Source organism: Ictidomys tridecemlineatus, chromosome 6 (assembly GCF_052094955.1).
Source record: "Ictidomys tridecemlineatus isolate mIctTri1 chromosome 6, mIctTri1.hap1, whole genome shotgun sequence".
In the NCBI taxonomy this organism is placed as follows: Eukaryota; Metazoa; Chordata; class Mammalia; order Rodentia; family Sciuridae; genus Ictidomys; species Ictidomys tridecemlineatus.
Window position 1 is genome coordinate 164,081,620 of NC_135482.1, and position 27,485 is coordinate 164,109,104.

Sequence of the window (27,485 nt, forward strand, 5' to 3'; positions counted from 1 at the left end):
GCAAACAATATCACTGCAATATCCTTGAGGATCTTTGTTGCCATCTAGTACTCATTTTTTGCCATTTTGATAATAATCACAGGTTCCTTGCTTTAGAACATGAACATATATTTTGGAGGCCACCATTTAACCATGATAATAAAAAAATAACGTTCATAAATAAGCTCAGGCCATTACAAGAGCAATAAAGAAAGCAAATCAGAGAGAAAAGATAAGAAAGTGACAGGGAATGCGATCTTCATTAAGGGGGTGAGTGGAAACCTTCACAATGAGGCAGCCCTACAGCAGAGACCTACTTGAAGTAGATGAGAGGAAAAATTTTCAGGCAGAGAAATGCATAAATGTAAAGGCCCTATGATTAGCTGCTGTGTTTGAAGAGGTGAGGGTGGAGAAGAGGCCAGTGTTTTAGAATAAAAGTGCAGTAGGGTACAAGTCAATAAGGTTGAATTTGAGTTTAATTCTTAGTAAAAAGGAAAGTCCTCAGTCATCAGTGGGCTTATATCAGAGGAGTAATTAACTGGATTTCTATTAGTGTGGTGGTTGAGAGGATAGATGAGAGGGCCAAGGCAAGGAGGTGGCGGGACCATTTAGGGAGATACTACAATATTCCAGGTAGGAGATAATAGTGCCTACGACTAGGGTAAGGGCCATCGAAGTAGGTAGAAGGGAATGGGCATGAGACATACTTTGAAGATTGAGCCATATGATTCACAGTTTGAGTGAATAGAGTCGAGAGAGTAATGGAGGAGGTAGGAATGAATCTAATGGATTTTTGCCCATGTGACTAGAAAGATAACAGTCATAGTCAGCTGAGATTTGGAAGATGAGGAGAAGCAGATTTTGAGGATCAAGGATTCCATTTTGAAATTTTAAAAATGCCTTTTAGACATCCAAGTGTAGATATTCTATAGTCGATTAGATACAGGAGCCTAAAAGCATGCACCAGAATCTCTGCTCTTGAAATCATCAAGGAGTTAAGAATTATTAGAGAAGAGTACCAGAACTGATTCCCGAAGCACTCCAAAGCCAAGAAATCGGGAGCCATGGAAGAACCAAAGACGTGTGGAGTGTGCCAGCAAAGAAATAAACCATGAAGCCTGCTGATCTAGAAACCAAACTAAGAAAGTGATCCAAGAAGAGAGCAAACGACCGTGTCGAAAGGCGCTTATGGATAGAGAAAGGTGAGGACTGAGACTTGCCATTGAATTTGTCAGTGAGGCAGTCCTAATAGAATTGTGGGTGCAAGATCCATGGGGAGTGAGTTCAAAAGGAAACAGGAAAAAAGGAATTGTAGACAACCAATTTGGGCAATTACTGCAATGAGTTTTGCTGTTAGTAGTAATTTTTTTTTCAGGACTGGACAAACTATAACATATGCTGACTAAATGGTCCTATGGAGAGATGAAATTTGCTAATTTGGGCAAGGGAATGAGCACAAGAGGGAAGTCAGTGAGTGAGACTGGACCAGATCCAGGGCCCAGTGCCCTTGGGTAGGAGCAGGGCAGATCCTTCTTAAAACAGACAAGTGCAAATGTAGGTATATGGGTGCAAATGTAGGGTTGGAAGATCTGCTAGTGAGATGAGTAGCATAATCTGACAGCTTTCATTTTCCTTCTTCATTCTCAACTGACGCCTTTCCCTGAAGCAAAGGCATCAGTTGAGTATGAGGAGGTAAAGAAAAATAAAGTTAGAAGCTGTGAAACCACCTGAGAGAGTAAACTGTCAAAAACAGCAGCGAATAGTCCAGTGAGTTTTCTAGAACAGCCCTGTCATAGAAAGATGAAACAAGCCACCTCTGGAATTTTAAATTTTCTAAAAGTCTCATTGAAGATAAAAAGAAACAGTTACAATTAATTTTAATAACATATTTTATTTAATCCGACATATATAAAACATGATCACTCTAACACACAATCAGCGTTTTTAAAATATTGAGATAGTTTCGCTCCTTTGCCTTCTTTTAGTACAGTTTTCAAAAGCCAGTGTGCCTTTTATACACCTCAATTCAGAAAAAGCCACATTTGAAGTGCTTTAATAGCCACATGCGGCATACTGAATATCACAGATCTAGGAAATGAAATAGGGCTACTGGAAAGCCCCAGGGCCCTTGGAAAAAGAGGAAAATGAGTAGTGGCATATATTAAAAAAATCATTATACAAACTGGACCACAGGACACGATACACAGACGTTAAAAGTGAGGTGAGGAGATGCAGAATTCAGGGGAGGGACAAAGGAAGCTTCTAGAACAGTCAAAGAAGTTTTAGAACTGTAGATGTTGTGCCACATCCTAAGAGGGCTAGAAGAATTCCTGCCCTAGCAAACAGATCTTGATGGCAGATATGACAATAGCCATGCAGTTAAGATGGCATGTGCTTTGACACAAGGGCAAAAGCACAAAATGTGATCTGTGCAAGTTAAAAGGAGGACGAGTTCATCTCCAACTGGAATGAGCCAGGAGGGGGTCACACAGGAGTGACAGGTAAATCAAGTCTTGAAGGATGAGTAGGATTTTAAACATCAGTAGGAAACATGGTACAAAGGGAAGAAAAAGCACAAACACTGACAGAAAAGCAACAATGTTCAATATATCTCGGGTGAGATTTAAAAAAAATCCTTACTATTCATTGAGAAACCTATTAATTGATTGCGGTAGAAGGTCAATACATAATGATGGAATTTTAAAGAAGACCAATGGGATCATTTTCCTGGGGAAAAAGACGTCGTCATAAAATAAAGAACATAATGTTTCCTAGAAGTGGGGAAAAAAAAAAAGTGCCAGAGATTTTTCCCAAGAAATAAATGTCTTCCTTCCTATCCCCCAAAACTACCCCTGCAACACACACATTAAAAAAAAAACAAAAAACTTTCATCTTCCCTTGACAATTCAGTCTTATATATAGTCTCTTCTGTGGATATGGTCAGTTACATTGAAAGAGAAGCAATATATTTACCTTTCATTCTCAGATTCTGGAAGAAAACATGTGGAAACAACTAAGATTGCAATATGCGGTGGGTCTTTGATTACTACTAATGCTTTTTTTTTTTTTAAGATAGGAGAAGTACTCCTCCCACACAGATCCAGTTTCTAATACTTATAGAAGGCAAGCTATATGTATACATTGTATAATTTTTTTCTCCTAAATCCAGTGCTGTTTCTATTAAATTTTTAGGGAAGAAGCAGCATTTCACTTTATTTTGGTTCTCAATACAATCACCATGAAATGACAGGAAATTTAGCTTTTCCTAGGTATGTGCAGATCATTATAAAAAAAAAAAAAAGAAGTACAGAAAAAAAAATTCATCTAAATGTTCAGGGAAACCTGGCAGTATATCCATCTCTCTCTCTTTTTTTTTTTTTCCACAAGAATTTCCTACAGCAATCAGAATATCTAGAAACTGTCAGAAGAGTTAGATGTTTCCTCATGAGACTTTAATAATACTGTACTTTGTATTTACATATCACATAGCCTTGGTACTTCATAGCTCATTATCATTTTAAATTTACAAATCAGGATATGAAAGCACGAAGTTTAGAAACAACTCTTCCTGCCCAGTGGTTAAGTTATTAATGCCAGGATTGGAACTTATAATTGCTGACACATGTGCTCTTGCAACTAAAGATCATTCTCATAACATAAAATGAAGTGCCTAGAACATGTAAATTATCCAAAGTGCCATTTATTCAACATAATTTTTGGAACCTAGGAGCTTTAATATTATTTAAAAAAACATGTTAAACCTTATCGCATACAGTAATATGAATATAGATCAAGATATAATTGATCCAAACTAGTAATTAATATGAATTAATAAATGTACATATACACATATAAGCTAATCAGCTCCATAAAGGGAAATATATTTCAATCAAAAAGCCAGCTAATAGGAGGTCAACATACATAAAAATGTGAACTACAGCTTTCAAAAGTTTTCACTAACATGCTATAGACATCCATTGTCTGCTGATGGAATTAAGAAAATAAGATATCCAGTTCTCTTTAGCAGCACTCGCTGTGACTTTAATCTTGATGTCTTTAACATTCATGTGTCTGGGAGATTCTTTAAGATCTGTCTCAAAGAAGCGCAGGCCACCACGTGGGTATCTGAAGGCAGATTAGCAAGTGACTGAATCAGCTTCTTGACTATTGTCTTCAAACACTGGTGGGCAGCGTTCAAGTCTCTGTCAAACTGCTGTCCTTCGATTTGTAGAGCCAAATGGCTGCAGATGTTCCTAAACTCAACACTGTCCTGAAATGAACAGCAAACAGACAGGAAATTAGACAGGTGATGGGAACATGTGCTGGGCTTCATTTACCCAGCTTCCAGATTTTTCTCAGAGAACTACCTTCCTCCATTCTTAGCCTACGTGGTTTGATCAAAGCTGACCCCACACATCACTCTAGGGGCCAGGTTCTTCAGAGCATATTACCCCTGGCCATGTGGACTGATCAGGATGGAGAGGTGACCAAAGCCTTTGGCTACCATCCCACATCTACTAGATTGGGAAAGGGAAACCTTCTAAGTGAGCTGTTGGAAACATCTTGCCACCATATGGAAAGAGTCCAAATCCAAATCAGGATGAAGCCAATCCAGAAGAAAACAGAACTCTAATCACCTTTCCTGTGCATGGTAATCTAAATATACTTGAATAAGAAACCCCAAGATTTTAAAGGATAAATCCTTTTGATTTAAAAACCTTTTTTTCTTTAACTTAAATTTACTTAAATCTTTTTTTTTCAAAGTTAGTCAATTAGAATTGTTTCCGTTTCTAAAAAAGCTGTGACAAATACACAAATAGCCTCTGTTCCCATTATTTGACTCACTGTGTTGATGATTCCAATACAGAATTTGTCATTTAATAGACATGGACCCTTAGAAACTCCCAGTGCAATTTTAGAAAGAATGGATCTTGGGTCCTTTTTTTTTGTTGTTGTTTTGTTTGTTTTGTTTTTTTTTTAAACAGGAAGTAATTCAATAGATTTTTTACAATGGTTCACTTTCTAAAATCCACTGCAAATAAAGGTCCACTGGAAGTATTCCACATTAGAGAAAATGTTATCTATAAGATCTCTCTTAAGAATATATGCCACATTTTTTTATCCATTCATCTATTGAAGAACATCAAATCATGGCATTTGCAGGTAAATGGATGGAGTTGAGAAGATAATGCTAAGTGAAGTTAGCCGATCTCAAAAAACCAAGTGCTGAATATTTTCTTTGATATAAGGAGGCTGATTCATAGTGGGAGAGGGATGGAGAGCGTGAGAGGAATAGACGAACTCTAGACAGGACAGAGGGGTTGGAGGGGAAGGGAGGGGACCTGGGGTAATTAATGATGGTGGAATGTGATGATCATTACTATCCAAAGTACATGTATGAAGACACGAATTGCTGTGAGTATAGTGGGTATACAACAAGAGATATGAAAAATTGTGCTCTATATGTGTAATAAGAATTGTAATGCATTCTGCAGTCATATTAAAAAAAAAAAAAAAGATCACTTTTAAGCAGGGTGCAGTGGTGCACGCTTATAATCCCAGCAGCTCAGGAAGCTGAGGCAGAGCCAGCTGAATTCAAAGCCAGCCTCAGCAATTTAGCAAGGCCCTAAGAAACTTCACAAGACCCTGACTCAAAAGAAAAAAAAAAAAAAAAAAAGAAAGAAAGAAAGAAAAGGAAAGAAAGAAAAGGCTAGAGATGTGGTTCTGTGAAGCACTCCTTGGTTTTAATTCCCAGTTTAAAAAAAAAAAAATTCTCTTTTAAACACAGAAAAATGACTTCCTCCAGACTTCCACAGACTTCCACTTCTGGTACCAAGGCATATTTAGCTTCCCAAAGCCCCCTGCTTATAAATTCCTAAAATTCTAAATAAAATAGAACAAACATCCTTCAACACGTGAGCTTGGAGAGATATTCCAAATCCAAACTATAATGATTCTCAGGCATACATGGGATATTTATGAAATCTGACTATATCATCATGCCACAAAGCATATCTCAACAAATATCAGACAGTCTATATGATACAAACCACAATGTGGGAGTAAATGAAAAATCAATAACATAGCTAACTTTCTCAAAACAGGAATGCCTCAAAAACACCACTTCTGAATACTTCATCTGTTTGTGAAAAAAAAAATTGAAACTTAAAAATAATTTATACTGAACAGTTAAGGGAATATTGCATCAAAATTCAGGGAATGTAGAGAAATGTGTAGACTTAAATGCTTATGTAAGTAAAAAAAAAAAGAATCACTGTCATCTGCAAGCTAAGAATTAAACTCAATAGCTTAGGAAAAGAAAATAGGTAATCCAAAAGAAAATGGAAGGAAGACTGAAGTCTGATGAGGGACCACAGTGTTCTTCCTGATCTTGTTTATAGGAAAAGCTATTTTAGCCCCTAAGAAAAACCCTGTTACCTGGATGAGAAGGACCTGAGATTCTGGCAAAGTGCTTTTTGGACAACATTCCCCAAGAAATAATGTCTGCTTATTTCAATGAAGCAAACAAAAGCAGCATCCTGGGCTAGAGGAATAAACATGCTATAGACCCATACTCAAGTATTCCCAGGCTAATTTAAAGCATTCTTGCTTCCCTACCTTTATGTGTTGCTCAGATATTTGTCCATATCTTATAGAGAAACCCGTGTTGCTGAAGCATATTGCTTGAAATTGGGGAAATCAGGGGGAAAAAAAATCACTCTGGACAATTTCCCCAAAATCCACATCAAGGGAAACTGTCTTCTTGCTTTATAGAACTAATCCAACTCTAAGTACAAAGTGGAAAGATCAAAGAAAACACGCAAAGGGAAATTCAAAATAGAAGGAACCGCTGAAATGTGTGCTGACGTGTGCCCATTAGCCAGTCTGCAAAGGCACCCATCACCCAACAAAGATTAAAATGCCTTTAAAAATAATGTTGTGGACCAAAAAATCTGAAGTCAATTTCACGTTTACTGTAAAGAATCAAAGGAGGCATCGTTTGGGGGAATTACATGCATAATAAAATTCGACTTCTGGGCTGTACTGGTCCCTGAGGCCCTGGGCAAACTTCAGATCTCTGGCGAGCTTTGCAAAGTCTCTTTATTTTACTATTCTAGTACAGTATTTCCTTTTAATCCTTTCTCAAATATATTAACAGTCAAAGAAAACAAATTAATAGGAATAGACTTTCCATGGGACTCTTAAGCCAGGGGAGGAAAAAATAAAACAGGTGATTGCTTCTCTTCCTTTCTAGAAGGTCTGAAAGCCAACTATGAATCCAATAATCATTACCTCCAACCAACCTCTGCTGCTTCTGCTGCAGAAGGTGGAAGTCACAAATCACAGTGTTAAGCAAACAGCCTATTAAATGATTCATGGGCTTTCAATAGAAACTCACATGATCGATATTGGCTATGATTTTACTTACAGCGCTTTCTGTTCAGTGACAGAACATATCCTCCCTGTAGCTTTTATTTTATTCAGTAGATCCCAGATGCTCCCAGAAATGATGTCATATCCTACACAGCACTTTGAGAATTTTGCCAGAATTAGAACTATAAGGCTGAGCAATCTAAAGTTGGTTTTGGAATTTCTAAAGCCTCGCGTAATTTTAGACTTTGGATATGAAGTGTATTGATTGCTACAGTGGTCCAAGTTGATGGCTAACATTTACCTTCTAAAGTGAGTTGAGACTCTTTCCCATGATTCAAAGGATCTACTGGGATAATGGCCTCAAGGCCCGTTTAACTCAGGGAATTTGTTAAATTTATTTCACGTGTATTTCAAGCCTCTACTGCGTGACCAACTATACTGAATAAAAGGCAATAGGATATGGAACCTGCTGTCCAAAGAACTTATTACCCAGTAAGGGGAATGAGACACTCAGATCGCTTATCTAAATATCCAATGAAACATGATGAGGGCCATGGTAAAAATCACAAAACAATCCAATCCTATGAAAGATATCTAAGCACAACACCAGGTTCCTACAAAGCTCCTTCTGGTGTGTGAATCCTTCTAATAATGTGCCCAATGTGCTATTGTCCAAAATGCATTTGGATACAGATTGCTTAGGAGACGATCCATTAAAGGAGATAGCTCTATTTGTTGAATCAATCTCTCTCTCTCTCTCTCTCTCTCTCTCTCTCTCTCTCTCTCTCTCTCTCTCTCCTGTCGTGCAGTGCTTCAGATTGTAGCTCTTGTTTTAAAAATATTTCTTTCTAAATGTTAGCTGAAATCTGACCTGCGGCAGACAGAATAATGGCCACCCAAAGATTACCACATCCTAATTCCTAGAATATGAATATGTTACCCTAAATGGCAGAAGGGCTTTTTACAGATTTGAGTTAGGAGGGGCAGCTCTCAGAGCAGCCACAAAGACACCAGGGGTGCAGACAGACAGAGCCCATTCTTACATGAGTCATGCACCTGTCACTAGTGCCCTGGTCCTGTCTCCTTAGACAAGCCGTTTTATCTGTGGGAAACTCAGTTTTCTCTTCTGTAGATGGAACTGATAACAGCTATCACACAGTGAGGCTGCGAAGGTCAAATTGGCTCGGGAGCACAAAAACTCTATTTGCTTCCTCAGTCTCCAATTATGAATAGAGATGTTGGGAGGTCAGTAAGGGAGAGGGGGAGAGGAGGAAAGAGAGAAGGGAAAGGGAGAAAAGGAAAGGTTAAAAAAGAGAAGGAAAAAAGAACACTGTAGAAGTGTAGAATATAATTGGTGAAAAGAAATCTATTGAACCTATTTAGTAGTGATGTCACACAAAGTTCAAAGAGAATGGTTGAAGTTCCCAGCGTGCTACCATTGGCTCTTGCAGAAGGGAACGGAGGCTTGGACCAGACATCAGAAAAGTAGCTAGGGAAGATGTTAGAATACATGTTGCGCCTACTGGACAGGGTACCATACGGCTGTAATGTCAGCGACTCAGGAGGCTGAGGCAGAAGGATCTGGAGTTCAAAGCCAGGCTCAGCAATTGCAAGGTACTAAGCAACTCAGTGAGACCCTGTCTCTAAAAAAAATTTTATATACATACATATATATATATATATATATGGCTGGGGTTGTGGCTTAGTGGTTGAGTGCCATGAGTTCAATCCCCAATACACACACAAAAAAAAAAAAAAAAAGAAAGAAAAGAAAAAGAAAGAAAGAAAAGATATACTGTGCTGACTCACAGAAAAAAGGGATGCTCCAGTAATAAGAACAAATAACACAAGCAAGTCCAAAGGTAAGAAGGGGCTGGGACACAGAGGGAGGGGCCAGTCAGAAAAGAACAGGACAAAAGAGTGTGCAGAAAGCCTTGAGTGCCAGAGTCAAACCTGGACACCTTCAATCAGAGGAGTAACAAGTCATGCCTGGGTGTTAAGAACTCTGGTCTGGCCCATGAGCCCGAGCATCCAGAAGGTACTAGACTGCAAACGGGGCTCCTTATATACCTTGTCTCCATGATGGATGAAAAGAAAATGTGGCCTAGGGATGGTAAATGACGGCCCTACGTTGCACAGGCAAGTGAGAAACAGAGCTGGAATTAACCTCTCTTCAGAACTCAGCTCTTCACCAAAGACTGACAATCTCCCTCCGCCCTGCACCTAAGCGCCACCCACCTCACAAATTGGGTGCCTCGTGCAGTGAGGACTCACAGAGCAGAGCTGGGCATTCAATGTGGGAGGCAAGAGCACAGCACAGGAGTCAGGGAACTGTAACACTACAGTGCGGTGGATGGGGCTGAGCAGGGGCTACGTGGGAGCCAGTAGAGGTAATGGGCAAGATTTAGGGATGGAACAAAAATGTCTGCCAACGAAATCATTTCATGTTTCTTCCTTGACCATCTTCATGCTATTTTTCTTAAGGTCGACTGAGCATTACAAAGCTTAAATTGGCAATGACTGCATCCAAACTGAGGACTGGCCTGCTGGCCCACCGTCTTCCCCACAGCATATTTGAGAGGGCTTGGCTACTGGAAAGCTGTTCATGGCATGGAACCTTCTATGCTCCACATAAAGCCAAGCCCCTAGCTAATCAGAGACCTCCCAGTTGGAGTGCTCCCTACCCCTGCTCTGTTCTCTCCTACTTATGCAAAAGTCTCTTATGCAAAGGTCTCCTAGGAAAACCACCACCACTGTGCTTTTCTACCTTATACATGTGCTTATTTGGAACGCACAAGTCTGGAATCCTAGAACAACAGAAAGAAAAAAAAAAAACTTAAAAGAACGTTAAAAAGACCTTAAAGTATATTCCTTGCACCTGCAAAATCCAAAAGCAGAGGGGGAGGGGGGAACTTAAGTCTTGTGTTTTGCCTTTTGCTAAAACAAACATTCCCATCAAACTGAAGGCTTCAAGACCAAAGGGATCTGGCAGCAGGAGTTAGTTTCAAAGCTTGTTTTCCGAAAGCAACAGCAATAGGTAATAAAGTAAAATAAAATAAAATAAAATAAAAATCCAGTACGAATTTTCAGGCTATAAAATACAGATAATGCTTAAACAACCCACAGGTTTCTTTCCCCCTACCATGTCCCCTTCAGAATCGCTTTTAGATTTTTTAAATTATATAAATTATATAAATCAGTACCTGCTCACTAAGCCATGGATTGGCTTTAAGTTCCCTCTTAAAAAAAAAAAAAAAAAAAGCTATATCTTGGACTATATTCTCTTACAATGGCTTGATAAGCTTGTTTCTAAAAGCCTCTACAGAGAAGCAGGGAAAAGAGAGGAAGAAAGAGAAAAGAAGGAGGAGAAAGGAAAGGGAGAGTAGGAGGAGGGGGAGGGAGAAGAGAGGAAGTTTCCCCTCCGTTTTCTAGGCCCTAACCTTAATAAACCTGTGCCTGGCCTGCAGCCTGCTCTCCACTACAGCAGCCCAGTGTGGAGCCCGACAAAGGGACAGAACCCCCCAGACTCGCTGGTGTCCTCCACACTGCTTGGATATGTAAAATGGGAATGAGGTTTCTTTGTTTTAGGGAAATGTTCTGAAAAACATACTGTCCTGAACGAGGAATTGTCCCAGTTTCATCTGGTTCATCAACATCTGGCTTTGAACTACGAATTCACAGGGCCCAGGATCATCACCAGTTGCCTGACCCCAAAGTCTGTCTCAAATAGATATGGAACCATGTATCAATAAAACACCCAATGAAGAACCAAGGTATTTGCCAGTCACCATAAAAAATCTATCGTCCACAGGAAATTAAACATTTTTACTTGTGGTGGACTTAGTGTAAATGCTCACAAGTCACTGAGGTTCCTGGGGCATTTGCTTTGGGTACGACGCCTTTTTCAGCTGAAAAGTCCAGTGAAAAGCACTTTTGTAATGAATACAAACACTTGATTCAGGGATGCTCACAAGGCAAATCCAAAGACTGTAAAATAAAACACCGCAGTTTCTACTGAGCTGTGCAACATAAGTGGTTTTTTTCTTAGGGCCTTTCTAAAAATCTCCCCAATTTTTCATTTTAGATTTCACTTCATGATTTTCATGTCCTTCACATTATAGGACATTGAAAAGCTATAAATAGACTACTTCTAGAACAGTCGCCACATCCTGAGAGGGGTGGGAGCTGACAACAGAAATTCTATGACTACTCATGGCCATGAAGACACAATTTTGCCTCAAATAAGGAGCAATTTCCCAGCTACAGCTACCAATAAGGTAACCATGTTCTTCAATGGTACATTACTCATTTTTGAAGACCCAATTCCCAAATTTACAGAAACTGACTTCACTAATTAATGTTAATGGGTGGAAAAGCACTTGTCCCCAATGGCTTCCCTTGAATAACCCAATATTCACACTTGCAATTTGCACAGAGCATTAGCATTTCCAATGACTGGGAAGCCAAAGCCAACAGTTTTATGACTGCTGCTCTTGCTCCATAGAATGAGGAAACCAGCACCGACTACTGAACACAACAGAATAATTGGTACCCGAATGAGCTAAATGAAATGGGTGAGCTCCCAGGCAAGTTTAATCTGTGGTGGCAAGAAAGTTCTCCTTCTGCCTGTGCAAGTTGATGTTAGCCATAATTTCCATGCAACTTGCTTCCGAGTGGAATTCTTGGAAACTATAACTGCTTTTAATTCTCAAAGGAGGACAGACAAAACTCAATCAGAGTAACTTCATCATTGGCTTGGCTAATGGTCCCTATGTGAATTGGTCAATTTCAGCAGTTCAAAAACTCCTAAATGAACTTTCTTCTGGTGTCTGCACACTTCTTGCTCTCTTTGGATGGCAAATGCCTAACATATTCTCGTTAGTAGTTTGATAATGATTTCCTGAGTTTCCGGGGTACTTTATGTCACCATATAAGGTGGCCATCACAGAAAGAAGTATACAGATCATCCAGTATTATAGACTGAATTGTGTCTTTCCAAAATTCATATATGAAGCCCTAATCCCCCATGGTGGTAGACAGAACCTTTAGGGTGGTAGTTAAAAAGAAAAGAGGTTATAAGGGTAAGGCCTTAATTTCCTGTAAGAACAGACACCAAAGGTCACTCAATGAGAAAAGCCATGAGGACAGTGAGGAGGTGGCTATCTGCATGCCAGGAAGGAAGCCCTTACTAGAAATCAATCTTGTGGCACTTTGATCTTGGACTTCCAACCTCCAGAACAGTGAGAAAATAAATATCTGTCATTGAAGCCATCAGTCTGTGGTATTTTGTTACAGCAGCTGAGCTGCCTAATACATCTATCCTATAATGTGTCAGTCATGGTGTGAGCAATGTGCACAAAGGTGGCCCTGTTTACTTCACACTCTCATGTACATTATTTCAGCATGATGTTCATATGCCCCTGTGAATCGGCCTGTGATATAGTAGGATCAATCAGATGAAACTCATCACTTCCTAGCTGCAAGGTTTAAAGCAAAGTTCTCAATTCCTCTGAGCTTATTTTTATCTGTAATAAGTATTTGCCTAGCTGGGTAACTACATTTTCTTCACCAAATTTAATAAGACCCAGGACAGCTAAGCATTTTTCTCTGCCATGAAGAAACTCATTTCATGGTTTTCTGCATGTGTATGATAATTTCTAAATAGTCAAAGGGAATATTAAGTGCTGGTTTCTTTAATTAAAGTGTATAATGCTATAAAAAGTTTGTTACTATTGTGGTGTGAGTATCTCTTCCTTCACACCTGAAAATTCCACTTCCTTAACCCAAGGGTGGTTTTACTCAACAATGAAACACAAAGCATAATTCCTCTTCTGTTGTAGAAAAACAATCTGCATGTTCTTAATTTAAAAATTTAGAAAACACCCTTCCAAATTGTTGTCATTGACATGGGACCAAGGCTGACCTCTGTACAGTGGAAACTTCCTGGAAATCTCTTTTGGTCATTTCACTCTAATTTTATCAACAACCCCAGAAAAGAAAACAAAGAGTACATGGATCAGATTCATGAATATCAAGAATGGAACTCAAAGAATCATAATTAGAATTTATGAGGTGTCAACCTATTCAATAGCAATAATAATGGTGATAATCACTTAAATATATGGGGACTTACTATGATATACCACTGACCTAGGCTTTATGTGCATTTTCTCAGTGATCCTTTAGGTTAGAGACAACTATTTCCACCTTACAGATGAGAAATTGAGGAATAGAAAGTCTAAGTGATTGCCCAGGGGCCTAAGGCGGGAAGAAGCTGAGTAGGTTTGAAATGCACCATGGAACTAGCTCATTATGATTTACTGTCTCCTCTGAAGGATCCTGGTGGCATCAGACCCATGGACTCCAGTTCAACTGGGTCATCCTCTTACCCTTTGTGACAACACCACCAACCTGATGTCTGAAAGGTTTCCACACACTTCTAAATGAGACACAAGTGTTATTTCCATAAGCACAATTCTTCTGCTGTTGTAGAAAAACAATCTGCATGTTCTTAATTTAAAAATTTAGAAAACACCCTTCCAAATTGTTTGGATTAATGTTAGTATTAATGAAGCTAAGTCTGCATAACCAGCTCCTTGGAAAGACAGACTTCTATCTTCTTGAGTCTAAGTGCTGCATAATCATTAATCCACCAGCCAAACGGAAATTCTCCTTTTTTTTCTCCAAACTGCAAACCAGGCAGAATTTCTTGATGCTGGCTACTCCCTGCTCTCTCCCTTTTGAAAGCTGTGAAATGTATCATTCCCCTGCAGGTGAACTGCAGGCTCCAGCAGTGGAATGTTGGAAGATCTCTACTTCTAATAAGCACTCTAGACACTTCTAGAAAGAGGCAGCAACACATCCAGAAGTCTGCAAAGTTGGCCAAGGGACAGGAAAGAGGACTGTGTCTCAGGAGATGAATAAGTGGGAAGCTTGGGGCTTGCTTCTGGATTGAGAAGAATTGGCAGAAAGGAGGTCATAGAAAATACAGTAGTTCCCCACCCCACCCCACACACACCTTATCCAAGGTTATATTTTCTTTAGTTTCAATTTCCTGCAATCAACCATGGTTCCAAAAATATTAAATGGAAAATTTCAGAAATAATTCATAAGATTTAAATGGTGTATGGTTCTCAGTAGTATGATGAAATATTGCATTGTCCCACTTTGTCCCACTCAGAACGTGAATCATCCCCTCTGTCCAGTGACCCTCACCATACATACTACCCAAGCGTTAGTCACTTATTAGCCATCTTGTTTATCAGATTGGCTGGCATGATATGTCAGGGCTTGAGTTCAAGTAACCCTTGGACAGCAGCCTAATGCAGTCACAATGCCTAATCACTCCCTCATCCCCTCATCTAAGCATCATATATATCATCTCACATCATCTCAAGAAGGTGAGTACAGTACAAAAAGGTATTTTGAGAAAAAAAGGCCATATTCACATAGCTTTTGTTACAGAATATAGTTATGATTGTTCTAGTTTATTATTAGTTGTTAATCTCTTACTATGCCTAAGTTACAAATTAAACTTGATCTTATGTCTGTAGGTATAGGACAAAACATAATATGTATAGTGTTCAGCTCCAGGCATCCTGGGGATGGCAGAGCAGGATATGCTGTATAAACAGGGGGCAAGATATGTGGAAGACTTGTTTCAATACTTAAGAAGAAGTATTCATATAGGGGAGGGGGAGAAAGCAACATTTATGTATTAGAAGAAAATAATAAAGATGAATGGATATGCAATTGTTTAAAGACAGAGGAAGAGATCTGGGTCCAAAGGTTTCAATTTTCTAAGAAAAGAAGTGAGAGGGCAAGGTTTGACTGAAGAAAGCCTGAGGAGGATGGACAGCATTTAGGACCAAAAGTCAGGTAGAAAGGGCTAAAAGGATTACCAGATAGCAATGACTGCTACATTAAGTTAAAATAGCACTGTTTCAGCTCTAATGGTGTTTAGGAACTGCTCCAGGGCAGAGGGTGCAAGATTTACTCCATCACCACTGAGTTGGGTCAGGAACTCAGACAATTGTCTCTGCCCTGACTCAAACTAAAACCTAGCCTTCTGTGACTTACCTAGGCTCCTGTCATTTATCTACCCTTGGTTTGCAAGACAATCCATGTCATGCAGGTCTTCAACTGACCCCCTCCTAATTCTCCATCATCATTTCTTCTCTCTCTCTCTCCCTCCCTCCCCCAACTCTCTCCCCCACCCCACTCTCTCTCTCTCTCTTCCTTCTACCATACTGAACTAATTGCAGTCTTCCTAGTATCCCAGGCCCTTTCAATGCTGGTTTCCTTCTGTTTTTTTTTTTTTTTTTTCCTTTAATGTCTGGAGAGCAAACACTCATTTTTTAAAAAGGTTACTTCCTTTAAGAAGACTTCCAGGAACACCTTTAGCAGAAACTGATCATTGAGTCTCCCCTCTTGCCTACTTATCTATGCCCTGCATATGCTCCTAACATCACATGCCGCTTCATATTTCATCAGGTCTATAATGCACATTTTTTCACATCTTAAAAATCCATGAAATTTGGGTGTACCTTAGAATCAGTGGTATGTCATCTTTTAATTAACAGGATTTTTAAAATGTCTTGGTACCAAAGCCCAAAACGTGCATCTAAGGCAGGACAGCATTGGTGAAATGCAGCTTAATTTTCTAAGGTGAGTGTAGCAGTGCTCCTGATCTGGAGGTGATCTTGGCCTCCTGATCCATCCTCACTCTCGTTTGGCAGAGTCTGGAGAAATTTTGGTTTTATCAACTTTGGGTGGGGGTGCATTGCTGGGCAGAGGTCAGGGATACTGCTAAATATCCTACATTACAGAGGAAAGTCCCAGCAAAAATTACCCATCCCCAAATGAGACTGAGAAACCCTGGTACAGAGAAATAATATTTATTTGGTATGTAATATGCTTTATTGTGTGTGATCTGAAACAAATTTTTTACAACTTATAGTGCAACTTAATATATAGTAATTTTCTTTTTCCAAATCTTGGCTTGTAGAGCAAGAATAGCAACTCTGGAGGAGTGCTCCAAGCCAACCTCAAAACCCCTCCCCTACTTCCTTTCTAAATTCCCAAGGGAATGAGTACAGCCATGCTCCTAGACAAAACTTGAAAGCCAGGGGGCCCCAAGAGATTTGTGACCTTAAACCAATTAGGTTAGTTAATGACAAGGCCAGGACTGGAACCCAGGCCCCGGGTTCCCACCATCCCTCTCAGCTCTGTCCCCTGGCTAACTCAGCACCTGAAGAGGAAACTGTGTCCTACAAATAAGAGCTGGGTGACTTAGCAGGAGTTCCTGTTGGTATTCACGCTTCAACACCTGGAACCCACCCGGCTCTCATCCACTTTATGAGAATTTAGGTTGACTCTGTAAGGCCCCTGAGCTCTGTGGGGAATTGGATTGATGCAAAAATAATTGTGATTCATGAGTGTGAAGGAACTTTAAATGTAGATGATTTCATCATATAGAAAGCAGAGGGGACTTAAGTGTATTTAAGCCTCTGAAGGAAGGGTTATTAGTTGAGAAGGGGGGGGGCTGTCCTCCACCCCTAGAAGCTGCACTTGTGGAAAGGGCCTGAGGCTACAGCAGGAAGCTGATTTATGTGACAGGAAGGAGCTCAGGAGGATGGTTTCTGCAAGGCCACCCCTGTATCCCGGTCTGCAGTCAGGCGGACCCCAGGTGGATCCTGCCCCAGCAGCCCAGTCCCCAAACTGTCACCTCTCTCCTCCAGGCTGCTCCCCGGGGAATGAACCACAGTGGCAACTGGGCTTATAGCCCGCGATCTCTCCAGGAGACCCTCCCGGCTGTGCAGCCCAGCCCTGCGCGCCAGAGGGGACTGCGGGGACCCCTACTCACCTTCAGGTGGATAGGGAAGGACCGCTCTTGCTGGAGAGGTCCCAGCAACGTCTGTTCTACGCTGACCAGCTCGGAGGTCGAGTCCACCACGCGAGCCAGCGCGCTGCGCATCGCCATCCGGGCCAAGGTGCAGGGCCCGCGATCCCGAGGGAAGGGCAGCAGCTCCGCGCCCCCCTCAGCGCCTCGCAGCCCCTCAACCTCGGGGGAGCTCGCCCGTGCCCGGGCCCCTCGGATCCTGGCAGCCCCTGCCCCCTCCTCACGCCCCGGCCCCGGCCTGGCTCTCACTGGGCCTGAGCGACGGGTTGGGGCTGTGGGCACGTGGTCCGGGTCACACGGCCCCCCGGGGGCGCCTGGACCATCCCCCCAGCCCCACTCCTGCTGTAGCAGCTGCAGAGTCTGCAAAGCCACCATTTGGTGGCTGATGGAGGCCACTAAGGGCGCAGGGCTGGCCATAGCCTCCGTTGGCTGCTCCGCGCTCCGCGTGCAGGTGGAGCAGAAGCGAGGGAGGCGGGGGCGTTTGGGGTCGCCAGGGTCACATTGCCTAAACCGCGGCTCCTGGGCCTCTGCGTCTCAGCGTGTGTGGTCAGCCGCGCCCCCGCGCTGGCAGCTGGTGACCCGCTCTGGCCCCTGCATTCGCTTCAAATCCAAATGGGCTTGTTCTGACCCAAGGCTGCCTGGAGCGCTGCTCGGTGTGCACTTGAATATCAGCCAAATGCTGAGCGCTGCTTCTCCCTCCTCTCCAGGGCTTTGATGGGAAAACGTGCTGCTTTGTGCTGGTGCATCTATCAGCAGAGATACCCCGCCCCCTTCTCCTTTGAAGGATGCCTGCCAAATGACCACTTATGCCCGGGCTGGGGGTGCAAAAGACCCACCCAGTTTGCCAAAACGTGAAAAGACCCAGCAAAAGGAAGACTGTGCCTGGTTCTGCCCCGCCCCCTTCCAACCCTAGCGGCGTTTTCGGGAACTTCTTGCGATATCCTTCGAGGCCCCTCGTACTCCCAAACAGAAGATGGACTTTTGTATCCCAAAGTCCTGCCCTGTCCCTAGTTTTGCTCCCTGTCCATGGGCACCGACAGTCTGGCGGCTGAAGCGGCATTCTGGCGCACAGGTGCATCCTGCTCCTAAATCCCAGGTACTCCTCATCTGGGTACTGCCCAGATGAGGAGTCTCAATGGTTTTGTGTCAGATTCCCAAAGGACTCAGGCAGCAAGGTTGAAGCTAAATCCTTTTATGAGCCGTGAACACAGGGACAGCTGTACAAATAGTTACTGTTTTTAATTAAACCAAATGTGGCTACTTTCTTAATTTAGGGAAAAGGACTGGCAATTTTATGCTTTGACAGATTATTAGAAGACACCAGTGTATGATTGCACTTAGGAAAAAGAAGACATTTAAGGGAAATAGAAGGGAGAATTGTCCCAGAGCAGCAGAATTTCTGCTTTCTTCCCTCAAGGAAAATCATGGCCCAGCAAAGCAGGGGCAACAAGAAGGACCAGAGATTGGGATTTCATTCTTCCCTGACAAGGGAGAGTCCTGCTGGGTCAACAACTCTGAATGGAAAAGCCACCCCACTGGGTCTATTAGTGCAGAAGGGTAATCCCAATAGGTATGGGGTTGAGGCCAGGCGGGGTTCTTTGAGGTTTCTTTAACTCTGAATTAGTATGACCCCATATAATCCTCCCCACCCTCCAGCAAAGGTTCCTTCTCATTCTCAATGTTTTCTTCGCCTATGAAAACAAATCCGAATGCCAAGGTAAAGAAAACCTTTCTTAAGCAAAAACGACTATGTTCACACTAATTATAACTTAAGTAGAAATGCATGTCTGTGCATTGACAGAAAGAAAATTACTTTGGAGGGAAGTAAATAGTTTAATGTTGATTAGATTCTCTTGCCATGAAGTTACTTAAGTTCAGAATTTAAAAAATACAGAAACTCTTCCTTATTTATTTACTTATTTTTTAGTCCTCAAATGTCGAAGTGCATTAGGTTCATCGGAGACTAACTGGGAATAGCACAAACTAACCCCTAATTTTCACAGAGCATCTCAGATCTCCAGGGGTGCTCCTCTTTCCCAGCACACAGGAAATCCAGTTTCTTGGGCTAACCCTCCTACTATCAAATGGCTGACTGCAAAACTTTCTTGACAGATGGAATTCTAGCCAACAGCCAAATTGAAATCACTCGACAGAGCCTGACCTGAGATCCTACTCTTCTACACATCATGCTGATTCTGAGAGTCAAGACCAACTGAACTTCAGGAAGTATGAGAGATGGAGGCTAGAAATCTATGGGCTTTAGGGGTGGCATATGTTGTTTAAATAGCAGCCTGGTTGTTCCAGTGTCCTTAGGAAGCACTGGATCATCTAGCAATTCAATACTTTGTCTATCTTGGCCATGGGTCATATTCTCCTTTGCTATGATCTCAAAATGGCTTATGGCCCAAACCTAGAAATGTGAGATCCTAACTGAAAAAAAGGATTTCATAGGCTGTTGAGATGAGTCAATAGCATAGCAAATCTGACTTTAGTCTAAAACACCTTCAAAGTTACATATGCTGGGCTATCAGACCAAGAAATAAATTATACTCTCCCTACCCACTGTGCTCACAATTTGCAGTCAAAGCTCATTCAAAAGACAAAGTATGAGGCACATGATGGTTTTGCTTCACAGCATCTCTATTGCTTCTTTATGGAACTCACATCCTCATTTCCCAGGGATGTTCCTCCTCCTCTGAGTTCCATCCATGAGGTCAGATGGGATGAACCCATCCCACTGCCTGTGAATGAGCCCACAATGGAGAGAGAAAAATCAATAGATCTGTAAGGAGAGACCAGTCTCTGTATAGCACCATTTGAGTCCCATATTTAACTGCACAAGACAACTCCACCTCTGAGCTGTTCAGATACAGAAGCCAATAAAATCTCTTTCAGCTTGAGCCAACTTTGGGTTGGATTTACTGCCTTTTACACCTGACACCAATGTAAAGACAGATTATAAGAAAAAGAACATGTGACAAGACACCACAAGGCTGTGCCCTTCAAGCAAAGCACTGCTAACTGCTCCCTCTAACCAACGGCTTCTAGAAACACTTCTGCCATTCACCTGACCCTTTCTACTATTTCAAGAGTTGCAGGAAAAGCTCTTTGAACCACTCTGGGCATTCCCCCCAGTTGATGGGAACATTATAAAACGAGTACTGGAAAACTTTGGACTCCCCCCATGCAATAGGGGATGGAAAAGAGAAAGGGGTAGAACACTCAGGAAAGTGGAAAACGATTGTCCATCTGCTAACGGACAAGTTAGTGTGTTGTTAGATACACAAGTATTCCGAAGCTTGTCTTAGTCCAAAAGTTCTTTTCTTTCATGAGCAAAAGATACAAGTTATTGTGGCAAAGCTGGGCATGGTGAGAATAGGAGAGAGCTGGCACAAGGTATAATGTGTGGAGCCTTCCTCAAAGGACTTGGCAGAGCCCAGAAACATTTGAGCCCTGCTTATATTCCTTGGCACTTCTCTCCAAAAGGGATCCAAGAAAATTCCAGAAAGGGAGCTGTTAACCTTCAACACACCCTGTGAAGTTCATAGGTGGGGGCAAAATAAAATATGTCCAAAGACACCAGAGAGTTATTATCCTTGAATAAAAATTATGATTGAGGAGAAACAGATGCTGAAAAGATATACCAAGATACGAAAATGTACTGTAAAAGAGAAAACAATCGAACAAGAAAAAGGTGTAGACCCAAAGGGTGGAGGTGGGGGGAGCACAAAAGATTAAATTCCCTTTTTCAAACATACAATTGTAATGTTTGAATATGCCAAGTCATAAAAATGCACATGAAGTTCTAACTTTGGACTAAACAGTTGATTTTCAGAAGAAAAAAATATGCAATTTTGCCATGAAACTTCTGGATTGCCAAAAACAATTGTTTACTTAAGACAATGTGTTTTTGGGACATCGTATATGTGCTGCCTTTCCAGGTCCCATTAAGTTGGTGAAGCTAAGTGAAGCTGGTGAAGAAAAACAGGGAACATGGGGTAAAGAGGGAAACAAGAAATTAAAAATGTGGAGTCCCACCTGCCAGTCTGGACAGAATCTGACGTGCATTTGCCCATAACCCTATCATTCATCTCCTTTGCACAAAATGCAGCTCTTTCTGGGCATGTAAATCTTTTTACTTGGTTCCACTTTAATAATTTATTTCCAAGAAGAACTCTTGAAGTTGGAAAATAAATGAGTTTTAAAGGAGTACATATACAGTACATCTAATTTTGTTCTAATTATTGCAGCTTTGGCAAATGATTTTTTTTTTTTTAAGAGTAAGAGAATGGCCCTGGATTTTCAGGTTGCCTAAGTAACATTTCAGGAAGGCAGTCTGGCATGACCTGCCTCTCAGTTTCTGATTACAAAATGTAACGCCTGGAGAATATCCTTTCCCTTGGAGGGAAAAAATAAAAGGCTGCTTGATTTCCTAAACTATTATGATTATTTGCGTAGGTGTGCCTTATAGTATTGAAAAGTGGGGATCATCATAAAAATGGGGGAAGAGTAAAATGTGGAAGTGTTTTAATAATTTTTTTCAACTAGATATCAGGGGAGATATGGTGTTAACCACCCTTCCAGTAGGTACAGTTTTAATAGGACAGAAATTCTTGGCTTGGGTTGTCATATTTTTTTAAAAAAATTGTTTTTTTAAATCTTCCCAGTCCTTTTCCTTTCATTCATCCTCATTCTCTAACACTTTTTATTTTTTTGGGGGGGGTGGGGTGGGTACAGGAGATTGAACTCAGGGGCACTCAACCACTGAGCCACATCCCCAGCCCTATTTTGTATTTTATTTAGAGACAGGGTCTCACTGAGTTGCTTAGCGCCTTGCTTTTTCTGAAGCTAGCTTTGAACTCTTTATCCTCCTGCCTCAGCCTCCTGAGCTGCTGGGATGACAGGCCTGTGCCAACGCACCTGGCTCTTCTAAGGAATGTTTTACTCTTGTCCCTGGGTGCCTTTTCTGTCAGGCTTTCTGTTTGAAACAGACAGTAGGGTTTTATCCACCTTCTCATTTCTTCTCATTTCTTCTTCTCTCCCATTTCTTTTACCAGAGCTCCCTTTCCTATGGTAATTGTAATGAAAAAAGGGAGGGTGGGATTGGGGGGCACATAGTTCTCTAGTGGAGCTTTGCCTGTGATCGTTATGGGTATGCTTCCATGAAGTTGGAACTTCAGAGCGGAAGATTCAATATAATCTCCCAACTCTTAAACCTTAAGCACAACCAGAGAAACAAACCAGTCTAGAGCACTGGACTGGTGCCTTCCTACCTTGGCTTTCTGAGCTAGGAACATAGGAGAAGCCAACAGATCTGCTTATTTTATTTGTTTGGTCATTTTAATCACTTTTGTTTCAAAATATTATTGAGAATGCTTTGAAGAGTTGAAATAAGGTAAAAGATGCTTCAAAAATAAAGACTTGTTGAACATGACTAAAATGACCCTTTGTTTCACATGGAGGAAAAAACTACAAAAGATTCTTAGATTTATATTTATATAAAATGCAATATTACATATGCCAACATAAAGAATATGTCCTTTTAAAATCTCATCTGTTCCCTACTATTCACTGTTTGTTAATTAGCAACTAGAGTCTTTTAGAGGGTGATCCGACCATAAAACACAAATGAGCCGTAGAAGTGATCAAATGTCAGGCTTCTGTTGGAAAAGTCATATGCAAATTTTATTTGGTCCGTTCTTTCACCTGAAAATTGAAACTACATTTAGAAGGCCCTTTTGTGCCTCTCATTCAAATATTTTGTAAGCTTTCTCAGAAGCTTAAATTGTAGACTATGAAGGATCAATCATTCCTAGATAATGGTAGATGATTGTTAAAGAAACATTAAAGGAATTATTATTATCCTACTTATTTTAGCTAAGAACAAAGTCTAATACTTTGTTCTTTTGGGTATCAGGGGTTGAACTCAGGGGCACTCAGCCACTGAGCCACATACCCAGCTTTATTTTGTACTTTATTTAGAGATAGAGTCTCATTGAGTTGCTTAGTGCCTTGCTTTTGCTGAGGCTGGCTTTGAACCTGTGATCCTCCGGCCTCAGCCTCCCAAACTGCTGGAATTAGAGGTGTGCGCAACCGCACTCAGCCAAAATCTAACATTTTTTAAGTGTCAATTTTAATATGGGATTTTATTTATCAGTGGCTTATTTTTTAAAGAATTTTGAGTAACTATTATTTCAATCCCAGGGTAAAATAAATAGTATATACGATGAATAATACATCTGCCTTGCAATCCTTCATTTTATTTAACACAATTTACACTGTCCTTTAAATTTCATCTTTTCTTTAGCTCCCTTACATTTCCATGCCAGTATTTTCAAATTTAACCCTTGTAGGCAAAGTAATGTAGTATAGAAGCTAACAGACTGGGCCTCTGTGGATGATTGAAACATCTGCCTGAGAGGCTAGATAAAAGTATAAAATGTTTTTACAAAAACTGATCCAAAAGGATCAGTTGAGCAACAATTTGAATGAATGAATGCTTACTTCAGATATATCCGGAGGTGTGATATGCTGTCCTAATAAAACCGTTTGACAGTTTAAAAATAATCAGCTTTTCCATATATTGCAATAACCAATTAGAAATGTCAGAAGGAAAAATTCTAATTAATTCATAATAACAACTAATTTGTAAAATAACTGGAAATCAACAAAGAAAACATTTTTAAGATTTATGATAAAAACTATATTTATATATAACTAAAAACTATTTTTAAAAACTAAATATGTAGAAAAAATACTCTCTCTCCAACAGAATAGTCCAATATTATAAAGATATCAATTTTCTCTAAATTAATCTAGAAAAACAATGCAATTCCAATGAAGCCTCAAGCTCATTCCAACGCTCATCCAGAGGAGAAAACATCAAAATATCCTGGGAAATTTTTTAAATAAGATTAGGAGGAACTTTCTTTTATATATATATATCAAAATGTACTATAAGCTATAGTAATTTTAAAACTGTGGAAATGGTACAAGTATAGATCAATAGAGTTTATATATGTATATATACACAAGTATTTTATTTTTGTCAGATCACTTGAAAAATAGTGATGATAATTGGCTATTGTCTTAGTCTGTTTGTGCTGCTATCACAAAATACTAGACTGGGTAATATATGAAGAACAGAAGTTTATTTCTCACAGTTCTGGAGGTCAGGAGTTCAAAGCCAAGGGCTTCTAGGTCCAGTGTCATTCTCTTTGTTTCCAAGACTTCACCTAGTTGCTGCATCCTCTGGGTACTGCTTGCTGTGCCCTTACATTGCAGAAGGGAGAAGGCAAAAAGGTATGAATTCTGTCAAACTGTTTTATTAGGACAGCAAATCACACCTCCCGATATTATTGCTTTGGTTGATTGTTTCAACATGAATTTTGGAAGGGGCAAAACCACTTAAACCATAGCAACTTTCTATTTGGTTAAAATAAAGTTATATCTGTTTTCTCGTCAAGTGCATGCATAAATACCAGATAAACTAAAGAGCAAATGTGAAATATCTAAACTATAAAAGTACGGGGAGAAAATACTGTTAGATATATTTATAATCATTGATCAAGGAAGCATTTCTGAACAAGATACAGTATTCAGACATTGTAAAGGAAAAAGTATAAAATGTTTTTACATAAAATATTAAAAATTTTAATTGATGGAAGATAGCATAATTCACATTAAAAAAGTGATAGTCTGGAAAAACATTTGCAACACAAAACAGTTAAAGGATGAATATGCACTTATCAATGATCAACTGTGCATATTTTAAATGACATGGATTTTGATTAAATGTAGGCAAAAATATATAGAGGGAATCCAAGGTTCAACAAGCATGAAAAGATGCTTAACCTCATTAGTAGTCAGGAAAATGTAAATTAAATCGATATACCATGGGACCTTCCTATTCCCCAACCTTTCACTGGCTGAAATAAAAGTCGGTTCATATACATTTTGCCAGACATGTAGGGTAATGTCTAGTCTGCTATGCCATGGGTGGGAATATGCAGATTCAGTCTTTTGGGAGGATAATTGCTGTCCTATGGAGTACTGACACGTAAGCACAGTTGTATACCCAGTATGTATAATAAAATAAAAGAGAAAGTGTGTGGTGGAAAGAACCGAAATCCCCAATTTAGAGGAATGGAATGGACAAATAAAACCAGGAAACACCATGAAGCATTAGGTCCCTGTTACAGTGAATACTATTTTAAAGAAGAGGAAGGATTCTATAAGCAGGGAAGGAAGGATGGCATGAAATAATCCACTCTCCTGGTGAATATCAATGCTGATTGAGCATCTTCCCTGGCCAAATTCCGCTCTGGAGGCAGGGACACACAAATAAGACCAAATTCCTCCCACACAAAGTTTACATCTTAGTGGAAGTTTGATGACAAACAAATTAAATAAATACAACCCACAATGTCCAATAATAATAAGTACTGTGAGAAAAATAAAGCTTATTGTATTTTTTACTGTATTTATCTATCGGATAAAATCCAATTGGTAGGGACTTAAATAAGGATTTATTTAGCATGTTTAACAGACATTCAACAAGGGGGAAAGACGCTAGGAGATAGTTCATCAAGGACTGGAGAAGCTTCTCCTAGCTTCCTGCTCTATTGTCATAGCTCATGGCTTTAGTCCTGATGGATTTGTGATGGCCACTGCATCTCCATGCCACAGGTCAGCATTCTAGGCACAAAGGTGGAAGAAGAAATGGTACAGACAATAGCAGAGCTCCTTTTATACAGCAGCCCTTACTTGAAAAGAAGACTGGGAAATGAAGTATTTGGATTTTATGGCATTAAGAGTACAGGCTGTCAAAAAAGAAGAGTCAGAAATGTGTGCCACCCAGAGTAAGGGTTAGAACACATGGGGACTTTCCCTTGGGTAGTATGGGCAGGGTGGGGACATTGGAGCAGAGACCTGTGGGAATTCGGGGAGGGAGTGAGCCAGGTGGATGTCTGGGCCTGATGGGAGGGCTCACAGTGAGATGGAAAAGTGTTGGTGATGTTTGGGAACCACAGAGTGTGGTCTGAGCAGAATGTGTCGGGGACTGTGATGGAACAAGAGAAAGTTCTGGAACCAGATCACATACCTAGCCTTTTAGAAGGATATTGGACTTTTTCTTGACATCATTTTGAAAAGAAAAAAAAGAAGTTCTAAGAACATTACAAAGAATATTTCTTTATGATATTTGCCTAAAATTGTGATCAGTGATCAGCATTTTGCCACATTTGTTTCAACTTTTCTTCTGTCTCTCTTTCTCACCAAACATTTTTTTAAATTTCTCTGAAGGTAAATCACTGCTATCATGGCACTTGACCCCTGAAGATTTTTTTATGAGTCTTCTGAATAAAAGGATATTTCCATGATTTGGAAGTAATCCCCAAAGGCTCACATATTGAGGCTCGGTCCCTAGCTAATGGTGCTATTGGGAGGTGGCGGAACCTAGGAGGTGAAGCTTAGTGGAAGCAAGTTAGGTCACTTGGGACTTGACCTTGAAGGGAATACTGGGAACCTGGCCATTTCCTCTTGTTCTGCTCCTAGCCATCATGAGATGAGCAGCTCTGCTTCACTCTGTGCTTCCTGACATGATGATCTGCCTTGTCACAGTCCCCAAAACAACAGAGTCATCTGACCCTGGACTGAAACCTCTGAAACTGTTTGCCAAAATAAACCTTTACTCCTTTAAGTTGATTGTCTTGGATATTTTGTCATAGTAACAGAAAGCCAACACAGACATGCTCTTACATAATCATGATATAATTATCACATCCAGGAAACAGAACATTGACAGGATACTACGATCCAATATATTCAGATTTTATCATTTGCCCCCAATAATGTCCTTCAGAAATTCCCCCATCCCCCCCCCCTTTTTTTCCCTGGATCAAACATTACATCTAATTGTCATGCATCTTTAGTCTTTAAAGCTGGAATTTTTCCTCAGCCTTTGTTTTTTATACATTAATATTTTTAAGAGTACAAGAAAGCTGTTATTTTTGGGTAGATTTTCTTTTCATCTGGGCCCATGTTAAAATTACCTCAGTTTGTGTTTTTGGCAGTGGTACTATATAAATATATTGACCGTGTGGGGAGACAAATGATGTCAATTTGTTTCCTTGGTGGTATAAACTTTGGATGGCTCATGTAAGCTAGGCTCCTATGCATAGGTAGCTTTTCTCCTTTATAATTAATCATTTATACAGAGATATTTTGAGAC

The 27,485-nt window shown here is 40.4% G+C and overlaps 1 protein-coding gene across 1 annotated transcript; it reads right to left on the reverse strand.

Annotated features, from left to right (window-relative positions):
• Window positions 1-1,850: 1,850 nt before the first annotated feature.
• On the reverse strand, window positions 1,851-18,152 carry Dleu7 (deleted in lymphocytic leukemia 7). The gene is made up of 2 exons (XM_005330212.4): window positions 17,219-18,152; window positions 1,851-4,249 (listed from the first exon to the last, which is right to left on the reverse strand). The coding sequence occupies exons 1-2, from the start codon at window positions 17,669-17,671 to the stop codon at window positions 4,043-4,045; spliced, it is 660 nt and encodes a 219-aa protein (XP_005330269.1). The 5' UTR covers window positions 17,672-18,152; the 3' UTR covers window positions 1,851-4,042.
• Between the last annotated feature and the right edge of the window lie 9,333 nt (window positions 18,153-27,485).

Coding starts and splice junctions, on each gene's coding strand:
- Dleu7 (XM_005330212.4), bottom strand. CDS start 17,671: ATGGCCAGCCCTGCGCCCTTAGTGGCCTCCATCAGCCACCAAATGGTG. Junction 4,250..17,218: donor CCTTCCCTATCCACCTGAAG/GTGAGTAGGGGT, acceptor TGTTCATTTCAG/GACAGTGTTGAGTTTAGGAA.